Source organism: Portunus trituberculatus, chromosome 48 (assembly GCF_017591435.1).
Source record: "Portunus trituberculatus isolate SZX2019 chromosome 48, ASM1759143v1, whole genome shotgun sequence".
NCBI classification, from domain to species: domain Eukaryota; kingdom Metazoa; phylum Arthropoda; class Malacostraca; order Decapoda; family Portunidae; genus Portunus; species Portunus trituberculatus.
In genome coordinates, this window is record NC_059302.1 from 10945925 (window position 1) to 10966573 (window position 20649).

The window sequence follows — 20649 nt, forward strand, 5'->3', positions numbered from 1 at the left end:
TATATATATATATATATATATATATATATATATATATATATATATATATATATATATATATATATATATATATATATATATATATATATATATATATATATATATATATATATATATATATTAATATATATATATATATATATATATATATATATATATATATATATATATATATATATATATATATATATATATATATATATATATATATATATATATATATATATATATATATATATATATATATATATATATATATATATATATATATATATATAATATATATATATATATATATATATATATATATATATATATATTTTTTTTTTTTTTTTTTTTTTTTTTTTTTACCCACATGAAAGCAACCTTCAAAGTGCCACCCAGCCATAGACAAAATAACCACCACATTACAAGTCATGTTGTCACAAAAACCTATTTATATTTCTGAACTCAAAAGTTGTATCAGTCATAAACAACAGATACAGTTTCAGATATGTGAATGAAGGGCAGTAATTGTAAACACTTGATGATGATCAATTATACTGACAGTAACAGGTCCTTCCATTCTCATGATTAAATATTTGGTTGTATGTTATCTTTAGTGTCATCTCATTTACATTTCAAAAATATTTTCTCACCAAGTACTTTTCCTCAAGTTCTTAATTACTTTACCATAACACTCCTTTTCCTTTTCCTTCTTCCACCTCTCTCCCAAAGATAACTCCATGACTTTCATTTATGAAGGAAAATACTATGAATTACCTTACACACACACACACACACGCCCAATAGCTCAGGGGTTAGAGCGCTGGCTTCACAAGCCAGAGGATCGGGGTTCGATTCCCCGGCCTGGTGGAGATATTTGGGTGTGTCTCCTTTCACGTGTAGCCCCTGTTCACTTAGCAGTGAGTAGTTACGGGATGTAAATCGAGGAGTTGTTACCTTGTTGTCCCGGTGTGTGGTGTGTGCCTGGTCTCAGGTCTATCAGAAGATCGGAAATAATGAGCTCTGAGCTCGTTTCGTAGGGTAACGTCTGGCTGTCTCGTCAGAGACTGCAGCAGATCAAACAGTGAAACACACACGCACACGCACACACACACACCCGGTAGCTCAGTGGTTAGAGCGCTGGCTTCACAAGCCAGATAACGAGGTTCGATTCCCCGCCGGGTGGAGATATTTGGGTGTGTCTCCTTTCACGTGTAGCCCCTGTTCACCTAGCAGTGAGTAGGTACGGGATGTAAATCGAGGAGTTGTGACCTTGTTGTCCCGGTGTGTGGTGTGTGCCTGGTCTCAGACCTATCCCAAGATCGGAAATAATGAGCTCTGAGCTCGCTCCGTGGGGTAACGTCTGGCTGTCTCGTCAGAGACTGCAGCAGATCAAACAGTGAATACACAACACACACACACACACACAAACACACACACACACAAACACACACACACACACACACACACACACACACACACACACACACACACACACACACACACACACACGAAGTGGTGGCAGCAAAGAGTGTGCATAGCTTTAAAGAAAAATTGGATAAGTGTAGATATGGAGACGAGGCCACACGAGCGTAAAGTCCAGGCCCTGTAAAACTACAACTAGGTAAATACAACTAGGTAAACACACACACACACACATCTGTGGAAGTGAAGTGCTTCAGTAGCTGGTTTTGTTGTGTTGGAAAGAACACAGTAACTTGTATTCATCAGCATTGTGGAAAGGAAATTTCAAAAGCTTGTCCTTTGTACCAATTTTTAGGAAATATTATAAAGGAAGTTTCATTGAGTTCATTCCATTATCATTTCATTGATCATCTCATATCTGCAACCATACTACACTAACAGAAGATGGCTTATTATATATATATATATATATATATATATATATATATATATATATATATATATATATATATATATATATATATATATATGGAGATTTTGAGTTTTTACATATTATTTTATCTTTTTTAATGTGTGTGTGTGGGGAGGGCTTGCTTGTGTAAGGGTCTCCTGTATTCTTTAATATGTGAGTGAAGAAGTAAAGACACAGCCTCATCTGCCAGTGAGCTGCCCACACATCCACAACTTCTATGACCACATGCTGACTGCAGCTCCATGAATTTTATTAATTTGATTGATGAATTTTTACCTATAAGATATTACAACAATACATATTTGCCATTTGGAGCTTGCCACAGCATAGATGTTTCTGTGTCATATATAAATTTGAAAATGACAATGAAAACATGGTAAATATATGAGAATTTTGCCTGCAGCTTTTTATGTGCAGCAATACAACATACAGCAGCTTGGCTTGTTCCTCATGTTGTCTGGCTGTTATTAAAGCCTGAGAGTCCCCATTACCATATGCATATATCACACCATCACGCTCATTACAGCAGTCTAGGTTGTTAGTATAGCTAGTAGCCTGTAATTAGATAGCCTTGAAGAATTGTTTTTATTAGTAAGCATATTATGTGATTCCTAACATACTAGTATTAAGGATTGGTTGTCTCCAGTGTGTGTGTGTATGTATGTATAAGAGAGAGAGAGAGAGTGAGAGTGAGAGTGCCACAATACATTTTGTGGCTCCCATGAATAAGATACATTTCTTTTTTACTGTGATATATTTTTGCCATACTTTGTATAGTTTATGTTTATGTTTAAAATGACTTTGGTTGTTCAGTGTCAATGTAAGTTGTGGTATGTGTTGTTTTTATTATATAAGTTAATTGTACAAACATTACTTCTTCACACACCTGGCATTACAATAATAAATGTGTGCTTTAATCCCAATCCCTCTCCCACCCGAAGAAGCCAGGCCGTGTCAGGAAGCACTGTTTCCATTACTTATTTTGTTCTTTGCAGAGCTGTCCTGTTTCCTTGTCTGTATGGCAGCTGACAAATTCCAATACTCACCCTACATACATCTGAGATCATTTTTGTCTTTTGTCTTCCCTTGCATGTATAAAGGAAAAGCAGCGGCTTTGACTGAATCTATAAAATCATGAGTGACTAGCAGAATACTGCACTAAAGTACAAATGATAAGTGTTATGTCTTCCTTGATTGGATGTTTAGTTCAAAGATCTTCAAAGAAAAATGGGATAAATGGATGGACAGTTTTAGATTCTTTGCCAGTTTGCAGTTAAAAGTTTAAATTCTGATTGAGAAATATTCCTTTAGGAATTTGAAGGTGAATTTCCATCTAGAGTTTGAACTATAAAGAAATGTCCAGGTCATAAAACAATAATCTTAATAGAACCAATTTTTATGCTAATCATGATTGTATACATTATCATTATGTAGTGTCCATAAAGTCTCTATGACTTCAAAAATTTATTACAATACACAAAACAGAAAAATGGGGAAATTATAGAATTAGGAGATATTGATTTTTTTTGCCTTTAACACACCTCCTATATGGCTACCATTAGATGCATGAAGCACATCCTAACAGTACTTGATTTCTTACCATGTTCAGTGTGGTATGACCTCATAAGTGGTGGCAATGGCATCAGTGATCATTTGTTTAAGACTAGTGATGTCCTGTATCTTTGTTCAATAGATGATATCTTTAAATGATATTCATTATGTCAGAACATGTACATCAAAGTTCCTTTCTTTCACAACGTACAAGATGCAACTGTGAAATTATGAAATCTTTCTTGGGAAAGAAAAAAAATCACTCCTTTTTATGATCAGTACATAATTAACATCACTCTTGTCATGGTTGTGCTATATCATACAGCACAATTGAAAAGGATATTAACTACTTGACAATGTTTTTTTCCATTAGTATATTTCAGATTCAATCATCAAACTTAACTGTAATAGAGAATTGCTTAGTTAAAATCAACACAATAACCATCATACTTGGTTGCTCATATGATAAATATTGGAAGTTTTTATATGACAACCTCTGTTTCTGCAGTTTAAGAATCTATAACTTCTTTGAAAATTCAGAGCAATTGTGCTATATATATATATATATATATATATATATATATATATATATATATAGAGAGAGAGAGAGAGAGAGAGAGAGAGAGAGAGAGAGAGAGAGAGAGAGAGAGAGAGAGAGAAATTCATCGCATAAGACACATCTTGCCTTGTAGCAGTTTCAGTGATAACTCAAGCATTATTTACTTGCAAACTCATCACCATATGTCTCCATCTTTTTTTTAATATACATAATTTGTTGTTATCAGATCTGATTGTGCATACATATAAGATTTATACTTGATCATTATGACGTAAGATTAAGTTGCTTAACATACTGTTGGTGTGATGTACACCTTGTTCATTTTATCTGACTGAATTATATAATACAGGAAAGCTGTCTTCACTTGACTGTTCTTTGCACCAACTGTGTCAAATCAAGATGCGCTTACTCTCTTGCCATTTAACTTTTTTATTGGACATGAAGTGAAACCAGCAACTGCTGTGAAAATATTTATTTGTCCATAGCATGAGTCATGCATCTACACCTATGATAGACTTTTTATTCTTCCAGGAAATGATACAGTATTCCTATTATTTTTTATTTGTGCTTCAATACAGTATCCAGTGAGGATAATGAATCTGGAAACCTTTCATGCTGGTTTTTATTGTATTCATCTTTGCAAAAGCTTCCGTTCCCAGGTGTGTGTCAGTTCTTGAGTTGGCAATATAGCACGAAGTGATGTAGGATTCAGCATTGAGTATGTAGCAGATAACATTTTCAACATCAAGGAAGTATATTAATTTCACAGAAATATTAAAAAAACTCTGTACAATGCTGCATATGTACATTCATTCATGTAAGGAATTTCACTTTATAATAACAAAGCCTCAGAACAAAGGCTTTGCCACAGCAGTACTGTTTTCCCTACAAGGACACAAGCAAAATAGTTTTATCTTAATCACTTTCTCACAGGGAAACTCATCTTTTGACTGTGTATAAAGTCATGGAAGAATAAAACAAAATTATACACTAATTTCCTCCCCGAGAAAAAGGTTAAGTTTTGAAGAGCAACACCTGCCATAAAGACCAATAGGACTGGACAACACATCACACACAACAAGAATGAGGCAAATAAAGACAAACAAATGTATACCACAGTTCTATGTGAAAAAGTATCAGACTAAAGCAATGTCTTGGCATAAACAAATCCATGCTGCTTGGAGTACCAGAAAAACAAGTCTCATTACTGATATGGGTACTGTAGCTTAAAAAAATGTTATGCATAGAGCATTTACTTACTTCAGTCTGAGATAGACTCACACTAGTACACATAATATATATTTAAGCAGGAAAAATAAAATTGTAAGAATGAATTCTGGGAAAAAAAAGGGGGGATATTTCATTGTTCTTCACTTCAATTCTATAAAAAAAAAAAAGGGGGTGGGGCAGCATATTTCATTGTTCTTAACTTCAATTCTTCAAAAAGTTATCCTGTTTGATAGTCAGCCTCTCTGAAGACACCACTAATTAAGCAACCAAATATTGTGTAATTATCTTTTATCAACAAAATTAAGCACCTGCTTCCCACTTAAATTTTTCAGCAAGTGAACCTAAGAATTAACAATGTTGAAAAAATGCAGAAATTTGAGGCTGTACTACATTCAATTTGACAAAAGCATGACTCTTGACTCTCTCAGGCTGTGATATGTAACTATACCACTACACACTTTGTTCTACACCCACTTAGTGGCTTCAGCATGAGCATTGGAATGGATTCGGGGTACATGGCAGATAAACTGGGACAAGTTCCTTCACAGGTATAAATTTAACTAATTCAACATAAAGGACAAAGTAACCAAATCACTGAGCCGCACTCCTACACATTTCCTGTGGAGTGATCACAGCCAATGCTGCTTAAAATATTCAGGAAGAGAAACAAGAAAAATTTTCAACTTATTTTATGACTCATTTATAAAATCTAAAATCGTGGTGAGAAGTAAACAATATTTATGAATACTTTGAGCAGAAAATCAATTTAACTCTGATGGAAGTCAAATTACAATTAAGAAATAAATAGTGATGACTAAAGAGATGAGAAGGTACTCTGCAAGCTAATCACTAAAAATAAAAAATAGGAGAGGCCATATACTTGATTAACTTGACAGTACAATCTGAGAAAAGTTTTTAAGATTGTAATCTTGGTAGCAGCAACATTCACACCTCACTTGAGGCACCTTTCAAAGTATACATTGCCAATATAGCCGCCCTTCATACTCTTGACCACATTCTGTTCAAATAACCTCCGGTTATTCTGCAAAACCTCAGCCGCTTCCTTGTTCAGGGGATCCTCAGGATTGGGTTCCTGATGAAGAAAAGTTTGAAAACATTTGTTACTTATTGTACTGTCATCACTCATCCCACTTCATGAAAGTCATTACCATATACAATATAGGTACAAGTATTTCTCAATTTATGCATGTTCAGATTATGCAATTTTGAAATAACATAAGGTAAAAAAATTAGTAATTTTTTAAAAATTATGCGGATTGTTTAGAATAACACAATGTCAAGAAAATCAAGTTGTGTGGCTGGTTCAGTTTCATGATGCAGCCACCAGGTGTCACCAGGTGTTCCCCCAGACAACATGATGTGCCTTTGTACAGTGACCAAAAAAGCTTGGCTTTAAATGGGTTCCCTAAAAAAATAATGATTATTTTGTAATTACTATATACATCTATATGGGATAATAAAAATGTTTCAAATGTTTCATTGTTACCCACACATCACTAGTGTTGACACCTCTCTCAGCTTTCTTCTCTCGTTGCCTTACCAAACATATCATATATTTCCCACAACCCATATCCTTCAACTTAAGGTGGTTTCACACGTGTCAATATGCAGGTGGCAATGCTACTCACTACAGGTGTCTGGTTGTTGCCTAGTGGGTGGAGCTGCTACCAGCAAAACAAGACAGACACGTTTGTCTTCTCCAGACGCTAACAACTTTGTTTACATTGTGCCATCATGGAAGACGGCTTGAATATGTGGTGTCCAGATGCAGATAAAAATGGAGGTAAAAAACATAGTAATTATCTTTTACATTATATGAATTATTTAGAATAGCACGATGTTGAGATGCTTTGATGGTATGACAAATCTTGAGAGTTGAGATTACGCAGCATGTTTGTTTGGGCCACCATATTGTCATTATAGCTGATCATGGCACAGGAATGGTTCACCTCCAGGACAGCTAGTGATGCACAATAAACGTTGTCAGGAAGATCAGCGTACACCGTCTTGCTGTCAGTTAGACCCCATTACTATAGCAATGGCAATTCTTTGTTTACTGCAGCTGAGAGGTGCACAAAATCATTTGTTAAAGGATACATGCTGCAGGGACCACAGGCTGCCTGCTGAGTCGCTCTCTCAGGAACGGATTAATCTATTTTACGTTGCCTCCTAAGGGGAAAGTGGTTTTTGGTTCATGAATATATATATATATATATATATATATATATATATATATATATATATATATATATATATATATATATATATATACAGTAAAGTCCCGGTTACGCCGGTCTCGAGTTACGCCAAACTCGTAGTTACGCCAGTCCACTATAAGGCAATTTAAGATTAAAAAATTGAAAATTTATAAATCGTAAAGTGCGGATTTATTGTTATTGTTGGTGGTTGCCCGCCACACCGCCCGCCTCACGCTTGAATACAATAACACCCTGCCTCAGTTCCACCACACCATCGCCCCTGGCAAGAGTGTTATCCTACTTCTGCTTTACTGACTCAAGTTCTTAGTATCTTGCTCAATGGCACCAAAGAGAAAACTTCTAGTGACAGCAGTGATGCTAAGAAAAGGAAAACCATTATGCTACAAGAAAAAGAGGACATAATTAAAAGACATGAGAAGGAGGCAGCAGCTGTGTGTGAGGGAGGAAGAAGAAAATGGGAAGCCCGTTACCATGACAACGGGAGGTTGACGACCTTGAGGGCTCGCACACCCATCACAACAATAACAACTCCGAGCCTTCGCCTGGGCCACACGACACTGCAGCTGACTTGCACCGCCTGCGCCTGTCTGCTGATCCCTATTGCCCTTTCCTATTGCATTTCCTGCCCCGCTGCCCACGCTTCTACTCCCACCGCACTGCACCACGCCCCAGCTGTCCACCCTGGGCCACAACATTCGACCTGCCCACCCTCCTGGCGGCCTCAGGCGCCCACCCTCTCGCAACCTGCAGTCCTTCGTCGTGGCCCTAATCAACAACAAAACAAGCTTGTGTTTCATATTCCTACATAGTTGTAAATAATATAACAATATAACCTTTAACTTACCTGAATGACCATAAACAATGATTGGTTGAAAACTCCATAATATGCTTTGAAATGTACGGAAACTCGAGTTACGTACAAAATCGACTTACGTCATGTTTCAGGAACGTAACTCTGACGTAAACCGAGACCTTACTGTATATATATATTCCTCGATTTACAACGAGATCCGTTCTGACACGCTGTAACAATTCGTGTAAGTCGGAACATTGGAAAAAAAAAATTCTTACCTTTATTCCTTTGGTTGGCTTGCACATTGGAAGGAGGCATTGCAAGGGAGGGAGAGACAGGCTTATTGTGTAGAGGAAGCTCCAGAAGGTGCTGGAGATACTGGGGCTGGTGAATCAAGAGAGGCAGAACCTTACGCTTGGGAGCCATAACAAAGAGAGAGAGAGAGACAGTGCAAACAACCAAAATGGCGTATGTTCAGAGACTTGAGACGCCGTCTTCCTCGCCCTACAACCACAACAAAGCGTATTCTTCCGCTGCGCGCCCGAAACTAATTCGTGTTTGTTTACGACGCTAAACCACGTAAGACGGAATGACGCCTAATATTATTTTTTATGTTTTTAAGGGCACGTTCGTAACCACGAAACGTTGTAAGTCGAGACCGTCGTAACCCGAGGACTCCCTATATATATACAGTAAAAGCTCAATTGGTTGGACCCCAAATACTCGGATTTCGTACATACCCAGACGAATTTGGCCCCCCAAAATTTTTTATAAATATCTAAAATTCATAAAATAAAGAGGAATTTATACGTAAATGTTAAGTAGAACATCTTGTTTTCACTTGAAACACATTAAAAAACCATAAAACAAACTATAGGAAACGTAAAACAGCGAAAATATTATTTTGTAATATTTTTTTTTTATGGGGAGAACCGTAAAAAAGACGCCACAACTCGCTCTCAAGTTCGGACTTTGGTTTGTTTACATCCAGTCATCCACTCCCTGCCATAACACTCACTGGCTCCTGCAATCTCTACTGGAATTCGTCTCAGAAAGTGATGATAATAGGGAAAGCACTCAATATAAGAAAGCAGGGTTAGAAAGAAAACAAGTGCAGTATGGGAGATCGGAAAAACTTGAGGAAGCTGTAACGAAGTGGCATCGGCAACAGGTGTGCATTGGGGTTGCTGTTCGAGGGATTGAGATTAAGAATGCTGCAAAAAGGTTAAGTACACCCTCTACTGCAACTAATTGCAGTAGAGGGTGTAAAATGAATGACAGTGAAGTAAGTTGCAAAAAAAAAAAAAAATAATAATAATAATAATAATAATAAAAATAAATAAAATGGTAAAAAAGGGTAAAAATGGGTCATTATCGCACATAGTCGGACAAATACCTTACTCGGACTGGTTTTCCCCCCCATAAGGTCCGACTAATTGAGCTTTTACTGTGTGTGTATGTATATATATATATATATATATATATATATATATATATATATATATATATATATATATATATATATACACACACACACACACACACACACACACACACACAGTAGTACTTCAAACAGTATACAGTTTAAATCAATAATCATGTTCACTTCATGCAATTTTCCCAAAATGTAATACAGTCAACCCTCGGCTATCGCGACTTCAGCTATCGCGTTTTGTTGCTATCATGCACCCATGAAAAGCTGCTACAATTTCATTATCATGACCTCAGATGCCTGCTATCGCGCGCCCAGCCATGACGTCATGGGATATCTGAGTGCTCATTGACCAAAACTGCCTTCCTGCCAAGATGAAACACAGTCTCTGTACAGTAAATACAATGAGCTGATGTAATTTTTTTTATGTTATAACCTTGACATGTTTTAATTGGTACCAATGGATTATACAGTAACTAAAAAAAAAAAAAGGTAAAAATGAGGGATATTAGGAGTAAAATTTGTGGTTGCGGCACCAATAACAATTTTCACCATTAGTTGTTCAATTCGGCTATCGCTTTTTCGGCTATGGCGCAGCTATTTCGGCCCCAATTGGGCGCGATAGCCGAGGGTTAAGTGTAATATTATGTCAATATAATTTAGATAAAAGAAAATTTTGTCAAGAACCTATTTCTTTCTATATATTTAAAATTAATACATTGTGAGCCTCGTCAGTGGAGTGATGCTCAGGAATTCAGTGTAATCTGATAATAACTATGTAGAATATATCCCCAGGTGTTACTCATGTGTATTGCCAACATACTGTATCCTTCAACTTAGTCAGCTGAATGCAGTACTTCAGACTTGGCATGAACTGTACAGTTCAGTTCAGATCATGTTCACTTCATACGATTTTTACATTACACAAGCCTTTCAGGAACTTATCCCTTGCTTAATTCAAGAAATCCCTGTGTGTGTGTGTGTGTGTGTGTGTGTGTGTGTGTGTGTGTGTGTGTGTGTGTGTGTGTGTGTGTGTGTGTGTGTGTGTGTGTGTGTGTGTGTGTGTGTGTGTGTGTGTGTGTGTGTGTGTATATATATATATATATATATATATATATATATATATATATATATATATATATATATATATATATATATATATATATGTATACTTGTATCACAGCAAAAACCTTAGAACAACCACTTTAGCAAAAAAACTTGCGATAATTGAAAAAGTTTCATATACTTGTTCTATTATTTAGCAGTTAGACATTCCTCCTTTCTGAGTCAATCCATACTGAATGCACTTAAGCATGGTATAAGCAAGATCAAGGAAGTACTGCCTTTCCAACTTGTGGCACCAGATTATTCATGATGACAGCCTGCAATTTTGCTACTGACCATCTCAGTCTCCATGGTGCTCAGCCTCCTTTTTAAGTAGTTCCATGCATTATCTATGGGGATTGAGGTCTACTGAGTTTCCCAGCCAACCTAAGACCTTAATTTTACTGTCATGCATGAAGATACACGTGATTAAAGTTTTGAATAACAAAAAAAGTTGCTGTATCTTTAAGTAAATACAGCCTTCCTGGATCTTTTGCCAGAACCTTTGAAGCAACCCTACATTGTAACACAAGGCTTGCAGGTTTTACCATCTTGATGGTAAACTTGGGACAACTCTTGCAGACATCACACCCTCTTGCTGATATTTCTCAGTACACAAAAAAACAGGATTCATTACTGAAAAACACACTATGCCAATCTTCTGCAGTCCACAACTTGTATTTGTTACTAAATCCAAGCCTGCTATTCTCAAAGCTTGAGTAAGCAGGGGTTTCTTAGCTGTTATGGGACTATGTATTTTTTTTCTTTCTATGCAAGAGGGAAACTAGCAAAAAAAAAAAAAACAAGGTCCCTAAAAGATTGATAAAGAGTTTTCCAGAAGTGAGGGACAAATGTCTTGAAACCTCCCTCTTAAAAGAAGTCAAGTCATAGGAAGATGGAAATATAGAAGCAAGCATGGAGTTCCAGAGTTTACTAGAGAAAGGTATGAATGATTGAGAGTACTGGTTAACTCTTCTATTAGAGAGTTGGACAGAATATGAATGAGAGGAGGAAGAGAGCCTTGTGTAGCAAGGCTGCAGGAGAGAGAAGGAAGTCTGTGACAATCTTATAATGAAAGTTTAATCACTTACCAGAAACAGATACTGAAGCCCATATACTATTGAGTTGATGGTGAGAACTGGCTTCCAGTCTTCCCGCAAGATGTTGAGACACACATTTCCCTCAAGGTCAATGTTGGGATGATACACCTACAAAAGTACTGCATTAGTGATCAGAAATTCCTGCTACACAACAACAATCTACAACTTGATCTGCTCTTCTGAAATGAATTATTATCTATTTCTAGTCTGTTTCATTATTACAAATTCCATGACATTTGAATACCTGAAATACCTACTACAAAGAATTCTTTTGATACCAATATAACCATTACATTTTCCACACTCATGACCAAAGAATTTATTTACTCCATTAACAAGAAGTATGAAAATTTTTTAAAAAATCAACTAGTGGAACAGTGAGATAAAACTGAAAATGCAAATACGTAGATCCCAACTAAAATACAGTGGAGACTCAATACTCAAACTTAATTTGTTCCAAATAGCTGTTCGAGTATTAAAAAATTTGACTATTGATACCTATAAATCAGGTAATTCGTTCTAATCTTAGCAAAACCTCAAGTTTATAAAAATTTCAATGTATTTTTATTCATTTATTTATTTTTTTTTTATTTATTTATTTTTTTTTTTCAATTTTGATTTGTACATACCATAAGTAAAGGCTGGTGATGGATAACTTAGAAGAGGAGGGGAGACGGGTGAGGAGGAAGAGGGAGGTCGCCGGAGGATGAGTCACCATCCATGAAAACGTCTTTGTAAAATTTCTCCTGGTGTGATTCCTGTGAATCCACTAATGGAGTGCTGTGGCTCACTAACACTTGCACTCTCACCAGATTCCTTATTTTCATCACTAATAAGTAGGGATTGACCGATTATCGGTGCCGATATTAAGCATTTTGACATATATCGGCATCAGCCTTTCTTTTAAATTTGACGGCTGAGAAGAGATAAATTTAAAACTGGGTTATTTTGGCTCTTATGCAGCCGTGCCACTCTCTCTCTGCTGTCATTATTCTGTCTCCAGCATTGTCCCGCCCACAACACCATCTGATTGGTTACAAGCAGAGCTGCGGTAACAGCCAATCAGCAGTGAAAGCTGTGCATGCACAGTGCTTAAGAGGCTATCACACTGGCCTATGGTATGCAGAACGAGGAACATCGGCTCCAGATAGCTGGAACTTGACCGGATTAACGGAGCAAAGTTGGGATAGCTTCATATCCATTCCTGTTTTCCATATGCTATCCCAATGAAAAAAATAAACATAATATATGTAATAAAAACCTATTACAGTAAATCCTCGTTATACGGTACATATGCGTTCCTGAAAACCTTACCACAAGTCAAAATTACCATATACCAAACCCATTATAATATGTAATAATAGGGAATGCGTTCCAGCACGTCAAAAGTCACCACTACAGAAATTAAAATACATGAAAGTAGTCATAAAAAAAAAAAAAAAAAAAAAAAAGTAAAGTACTGCACAAAAGAAATAAACAGAAAATGTTTTTATTTACCTTTCACTCGCCATGTATTCTATCAGATGATGTCCCTCCCGAGGCTAAGGGACAGTAGGGATTTCAGCCCTAACTCATCTTCAGCTAAGAAGGCAGACGAGGATAAGACATCATCGTCTGCACTGTCAGAAGCAGATGTGGAAGGGCCAGCTGTAGCAGGATCGGCACATTTCACTGGTTTGAAGAAAGAGGATATGGAGGAAGGGCCAGCTGTAGAACCGTTGGCAGCGGATGTGGAAGGGCCAGCTGTAGAACCGTTGGCAGCGGATGTGGAAGGGCCAGCTGTAGCAGGGTCGGCAGGTGTGACAGGGACGGCATGTCTGACTGGCTTGAAGAACGAGTAGATGGAGGAATGTTTGGTTTTTCTTGTTTTTTCATCATAGATTTCTTGATAAAACTTGACACTTTTCTCTACTTCATGAGCCACTTTGCTACTCCTGGCAGGATTTGGGTCACGTTCCTACAGGGTTTCCAGAGTTTTTTCGATATCACCGAAACATTCTCTAAGAGTTTTAATGTCCAGGCCACGCACAGGTTCTTCTTCCTCGTCTACCTCTTTTTCTGCCTCCTGTGATGCCTTGTCTAGCTCTATAAGTTCATCATTTGAGAGAGGTTCAGCATGGCTTTCCAAAAGATCTTGATCATCATCATCAACTTCATCGAAGCCAGCCCTATGGCACAGATTTCCTATGTCATTTCTGATCGCACTGATGTCGTCTTCAGCGAAGCCTGGGAAGTCATGTGCGCATTCTGGCTATACTTTATTCCACGCCAAATTCATGGCAGACATCTTCACTTCATCCCAAGATGATCTGATGTTATCTAAGGCATGCTTGATGTTATACGACTTCCAACATTCTCTGATAGTGGGCTTGCCAGGCCCATCTGTGCCCTTTATCAGTTGCTGCATGGTTCGCCGCTGGTAGTAGGCTTTAAATATTTGCCATAATTATTACAGGGTTCCAGATACCGTTCACCAATGTCGCCAATTGCGAAAAAAAAATCAGTTGGCGCCTAGTAACAACCATACGGCGAAAAAAAAGGCGCCTAGCTTTTAAAAAAATCTGTGTGGCAAAGTGATTGATATAATCCTCCTCAGATCTATCTGCAGTGAACAGCAAAGACCCCACACCGCCCGTTATCCCCACGTTGCTTCTCTCTGATGATCTCTTCACCGTCGCACCTCATAATTTGTGCGCCGCGGAAATCCTGGCCGTGACATCATGGAAGTGAGCTATGCATACGATACCTCCAACATCTACAAATTGACTCCTGGAAAATGCACTTGGCTACAATTTGGTTGGCTACACATTTTCAGAAATGGCTCCTTTAAAATGCCATTTACCGGATAAAGAAGTACCGTATAACAAGGGGTTACTGTATTTAAATTAAAAACAACGTACCTAAACTTTTCATATTGGAATATTAAATAATGTTTCATTAATTTAGAAAGATAAAATAAATATATATCATGTTGATAATTTGGGCTAATGGCAACCACCTCTACTCCAAAGTTGCCGTTGTGCACGTCTTGGTTCTTCTCTAGTTTCTTTTACATACTTTGCTTCAATAAGAGGAAGTGCAAATGTAATTCCAGAATGAAGCACAGGTTGAGGTATAAGTGGCATGGTTTTGTTCTGGTTTCTTTTGACTAGGCTTGGTCATCGTTGCTGGCCCGTTTGCCTAGCGAAGCAAGAATACCGCCAGCTTGTGTGTGATAATGTTCCTGGTTTCACACCAAGAACCATGGCCCAGATTCCATGTTGTATCATAGGCTAGTGTGATATCCCCTTTACACACACGGTGGAGATACACACATGGTGGAGAACAAGAAACATACAAGGAGTTGTGGTGTGGGTTAAAATTTGTAGGACAGTGGTGGTGCTACCATCTGTTAGTAGCGTGCAATTTCAACAAAACGTTTTCTGGAGTAACTTATAAAGATTTCTCCCATGCCCTCCCCCCCACCTCCTATTCTTTCCCTCCATTCTCTCGTGTTAATAAACTTATAAGGCCATATATATATATATATATATATATATATATATATATATATATATATATATATATATATATATATATATATATATATACTGCAAATGAATATCGGTTCCAAATATCGGTTATTGGCCTCCCTGACTACTAATAATCGGTATCAGTATCGGCCCCGAAAAAAACATATCAGTCGATCTCTACTAATAAGCCTCTTTGGTGTTATGTAAGTTTATAAATGAAAAACTATAGACAGAATGCAGGAGAATGTTATTCTGATGACCGTAGCAGCACAAGTCACAACTGGAGGAGGGGAAGGGGACACCAGGGAGCCTTTGTTTATAACCACGGGTGTGGACGTTCAACTATCAGGTATTTTTTTAATATTAAATCAAACTTTTGCGGTCGAGTATTGAAAGGTTTGAGTATTTAGACGTTTGAGTATTGAATCTCCACTGTATTAGTTTGGAATGAAATACTAAAAAAGAATGAAACAAACCATAGTTTCACATTTAACTTTGGGAGGTTCGTGTGGGTAGTTTGGGCCGACCTTGAAGCTGAAGACAAAACGTCCTCCTCGGTAAAAGCCCTGGTGTTGGAGAGACAAAGGATGAGATGTTGTCAACATTATTAACATATCAACTCTAATAAATTCTTCTCATACTATCCACAGAGTAGTAAGCCATCACCTCCAGGAAGACAGGGTAAAATGATCTTCTCAGGATTTAAAATTAAGTTTCACAGTTGCATACGTTAAGCATATCACACAAGCCGGTGTAGAGTTTGGCAATTCCTTCATGTGGTATTACTGTGTGAAATGATATTGGCACACTGCACTGGTCCACTACCACTAGATCAAAGCCGCCTCATTCTTCCACTCTTGTCTTCTATATGTTTGTCTTACTAACTCAAGCAGATGTTCTAAGTTACCAGGTTTGTAATAGGACAGGGAATATGTACCTTCTTTTCTCCTAAATTCAGTTTCATTGCCATGTCATATATACTTTTTTCTTTTCTTTTCTTTTACTCACAAGTTATGCTTATTCTCAATCAGTGTCATACAGCTAGAAATATTGCTGCTTACTAGTGAAACTGGATGATAGAGAAAATAGTTAATCAAAGAAAATATTATATTTACATGCGTTATATTATATGCAATCATCATGAAACACTATAAAACTATCACTACTTCTTAGACTGACAATACCACCTATCCTGACATCTGTCTTGACAGATTGTTATAAGAAAGAAATAACCAAGGTAACACCTAATCTCCTTTACCATATCTTCATCCTAATCCCTTCCACCTTGCTACCTCACCTCATCCGGACAAATGATGAGCTTGAAGGTGAGAAGATCGTCCGGGTCTGGGAACTCAGTGTCACAGGTCTTGGGTAAAGTCAGCTCATTGATGTCTGAAACAGTGAATGCTTTACTATCTTAAAATGACACAACAGAGGCAATTTTCTTTGTTACCAAGGCAACAATAATATAGAAATGCAAAATATAATTTTTTTTTTACTTCAATTAAAGTTGCTAGGCAGTTGATATTCACTATATCCCATTTAGACTAACATTAGTTGAAGGATGAGATGCAGTCATACTCACGGGTGATGCAATCTGCCCATAGAAATCAACCCATACAAGTATAGTGGTCTCAACTCTCATGGCCAAAGAACCCAAAAAATTATCTGTGTGACATTAAACATGTTATAAGCTATCTGCTGCAACCCATCCCATTCCTCCCTGACATCAATGGACCTCAGGCAGTTAGGTTCATTATTATCATGGGGCATTTTTGTGTTTGTCTACTCTTACTGCACATTATCTTTACTAAGCACTTGATATGGGTGTGAAAACCCCAAACAAGGAGGAAAGGATTATACTTGGGTCAATCTAAAGTGGCTGATTAGGTGTGATCCTGGGCTTCAGCAGGATTCCTTCACTATTGCTATCTCTCCACAAATCATGGGCTTACCTTCTTTCTTCAACTCTGCACCACCTCCTTACTCTCTGTCTCTGTTTTTCTTTCTCTACCTGTTTCTATATAAATTGGTGTATTTTAAAAATCATTCTAACTTTTTTCCTGCATCACCACTGAGGTAAAAATCAAAGCAAGTTTTCTGTATAAAAGTTTCCTTCCATCTTAAACATGGCATATGAGTGGGGGAGTGCAACCTTGCCAATAATTTCACCTGACTTAACTCGCCAGTCTGTCCTAACCTGAGAGAGAGAGAGAGAGAGAGAGAGAGAGAGAGAGAGAGAGAGAGAGAGAGAGAGAGAGAGAGAGAGAGAGAAGACGGATTCCAGCTTCTCACCATGTCTACCTACTAGGAAATCACCCCATTCCTCACAAAGATTCAGTTAGAGACATTGGTATTCTAGTGGACTCAACACTGAAATTCCACCCTCACATCCGTGAAATTTACTGCAAAGCTAATGGTGTTGCCAGCAACATTCTTAGAGGCACCGTATGCAGATCACCTTCTTTCATGCATCAGATTTTTGTCACACATGTTCGGCCTATTATTGACTTTAGTAGTGTTGTTTGGAATATTGGCTTCCTGGATGATGTATGCATGCTGGAATCTGTTTAGAGGAGGTGGACTAAAAAGGTTGAAGGTTTTGGTGACCTACCATACTCAGAAAGATTATCTAGACTGAAATTGTTCTCTATTAAGGGTAGATTGCTGAGAGATGATTTGATTCAAGTATGGAAGAGTTTGAGTGGTTTGAGTCCTCAACTAAATGGTCTATTTTCTAGAGCCACTTTGAGTAGTACAAGGGGCCACAGTTTGAAGGTCTTAGTGCCTCATCACTCCACTGATATTAGAAATCGTTTCTTCTCATTACAGGTCATCAACAACTGGAATTCTCTACCTGAAATAGTTGTCAGCTCAATCTCACCAGTCCTTCAAACATTTGCTTGAACAATTCCTGGGTCATAGTCTTTATGAGTATTGTTATCTATGTCCTTATGTGAGTTATGTTCTTAATCTAAAACTAGCCAACTGCCCAGCAGTCTGCCAGTGGTACACTAGTAGTTTTGGTTGGAAGATGCAGAAGAGACTGATGAGAGATAAGACCCTCATCTTGGTAAGAAATCTTGGTAAGGTTGGAGAATGGACCAGTGAACTGTGAAGATGCAGCAACAATGGAGGATTAACTGTCAAAAAAGAGGACCACACCCAAACGGCCAATTTAAACTGACCCAAGTATAGGATAATCACTGTAAGAGTGAAGAATGTTTCTAATGAAAAATTTTAATTTTTTAGCTTTTAGGAGAGAGATAGGGTAAATATTATTTATCAGCAGTTAAACTAAATGAGTAATTTGCAACAAAGTGCATAAAAGAAAAGTGTCTTAGAAAATTTTTTACTTCCTAGAGGTGTACATCTTTATTGTGTCAGCTAGATTGTCAAACATCTTTAGTAATACTGAGGCTGAACCAGGTTCTTTGGTGAAAGCCAAGTGTACTAATTCCTAAACATGTGCGTGTGTAATTCACCTCGGTTGCCTACTGGTCACCCAGCCAGTCTTCCCCATTTCAGAGCGAGCTCAGAGCTCATAGACCGATCTTCAGGTAAGACTGAGACCACAACACACTTCACACACCAGGAAAGCGAGGCCACAACCCCTTGAGTTACATCCCGTACCTATTTACTGCTAGGTGAGCAGGGGCCACACATTAAGAGGCTTGCCCATTTGCCTCGCCGCCCCGGGACTCGAACCCGGCCCTCTCGATTGTGAGTCGAGGGTGCTAACCACTACACTACGTGGTGTGTGTGTGTGTTTCACTGTTTGATCTGCTGCAGTCTCTGACGAGACAGCCAGACGTTACCCTACGGAACAAGCTCAGAGCTCATTATTTCCGATCTTCGGATAGGCCTGAGACCAGGCACACACCACACACCAGGACAACAAGGTCACAACTCCTCAATTTACATCTCGTACCTACTCATTGCTAGGTGAACAGGGGCTACACGTGAAAGGAGACGCACCCAAATATCTCCACCCGGCCGGGGAATTGAACCCCGGTCCTCTGGCTTGTGAAGCCAGCGCTCTAACCACTGAGCTATCGGACGTGTGTGTGTGTGTGTGCGCAATATTTCTTCTCTTTCATGTTACAAAACTAAAGTGGTACGCTAAATAAAAGCATATGATGACTGCCTTCTAGAACTCACAACCGCAACGTTTACGAAAAATCTAACGGAAAACAATTTTCTTTAGAATGACTAGTGACCTTGACCAGTAACAGAATGACTGACATATCAAGGTAGAATACACGAGCCTGACGGGTTGTGCTGTACAGTGTCCACCTGTAAGTAGAACCAACACGTTAGTATGGTGTCACAGGCACGCGTCAGGCCACCGCTCCTGTCCTAGCATTACCAGGCCCAGCACCGCCTCCAGGAAGAATATCCTGTACGCCATCGGAACCTGCGATAATGAGTGACAAACCTGGTTACTTGGGGCACAGCCTTGTCTTGGCGCTGGCCTGCATACACCACTCGGTAATTCCCACCTTTGGTAATCCTCAGCTGGGCCGCAGAGGCTCGCTTCTGGCTTCCTTGTTTAGGGGCATCGCTGCCATCCTTTTTCTGGTTTTTCATAGAAAACAACTTAATCATAGTGAATATTTCCCGTAAACTATCTTACAATTAAAGTTTATCGTGTCTTTTTGCTATGAAGACTTCATTGACTTCGGATGTTCCTCCCGAGCCCGATTGTTTTGCTTTCTGCTGAGTACTGAGTGCTCAATGGTTCTTCTCAAAATACCTCTATTCGTCTTGTCCGTCTAATGCACTTGTAGACTGGCGCAAAAAAATAAATTTAATAAATCTCTAAATTATATGATAGAAAACATATGATACGTGAAAGTATTTGAGAACAAAATATATGTCCATTCTTCTTCAACGTTCAGTTAATGGCTCAGTCTAGTTGTTCTGCTCATTAAAATGCTGCCTTTATATTTCCTAATAGATTTTGAGTATACATGAAACAACGCTTAAACAATACAAAGTCGTGCAATGATTGTAATAGTATCCAATTTAAGATGAAGCCGCAGTCAATTGTTGATTTGGGACGGAGTCTCTGAGGTCATTTTGGAATTGTTGGACTCTTTTATGCAACGGAATGTTATTGTGAGGCCTATTTTTTTATGAGCTGCACCCGCCGATACAATGTAAGCAACACAACATGACTCTGTGGTAGGACTGTTCTCGATGTGCACTGCTAGACAAGACTATCGGGTGTTTTTTCCCGTATC

At 38.0% G+C, this 20649-nt stretch overlaps 1 protein-coding gene across 1 annotated transcript; it reads right to left on the reverse strand.

Annotated features, from left to right (window-relative positions):
• Positions 1–4537: 4537 nt before the first annotated feature.
• On the reverse strand, positions 4538–20142 carry LOC123498816 (NEDD8-conjugating enzyme Ubc12-like). Its single transcript, XM_045246246.1, has 5 exons — positions 19906–20142; positions 16701–16795; positions 15880–15969; positions 11883–11999; positions 4538–6315 (listed from the first exon to the last, which is right to left on the reverse strand). Exons 1-5 carry the CDS (start codon positions 20009–20011, stop codon positions 6175–6177), a joined length of 549 nt encoding a protein of 182 aa, XP_045102181.1. The 5' UTR covers positions 20012–20142; the 3' UTR covers positions 4538–6174.
• Positions 20143–20649: the final 507 nt, after the last annotated feature.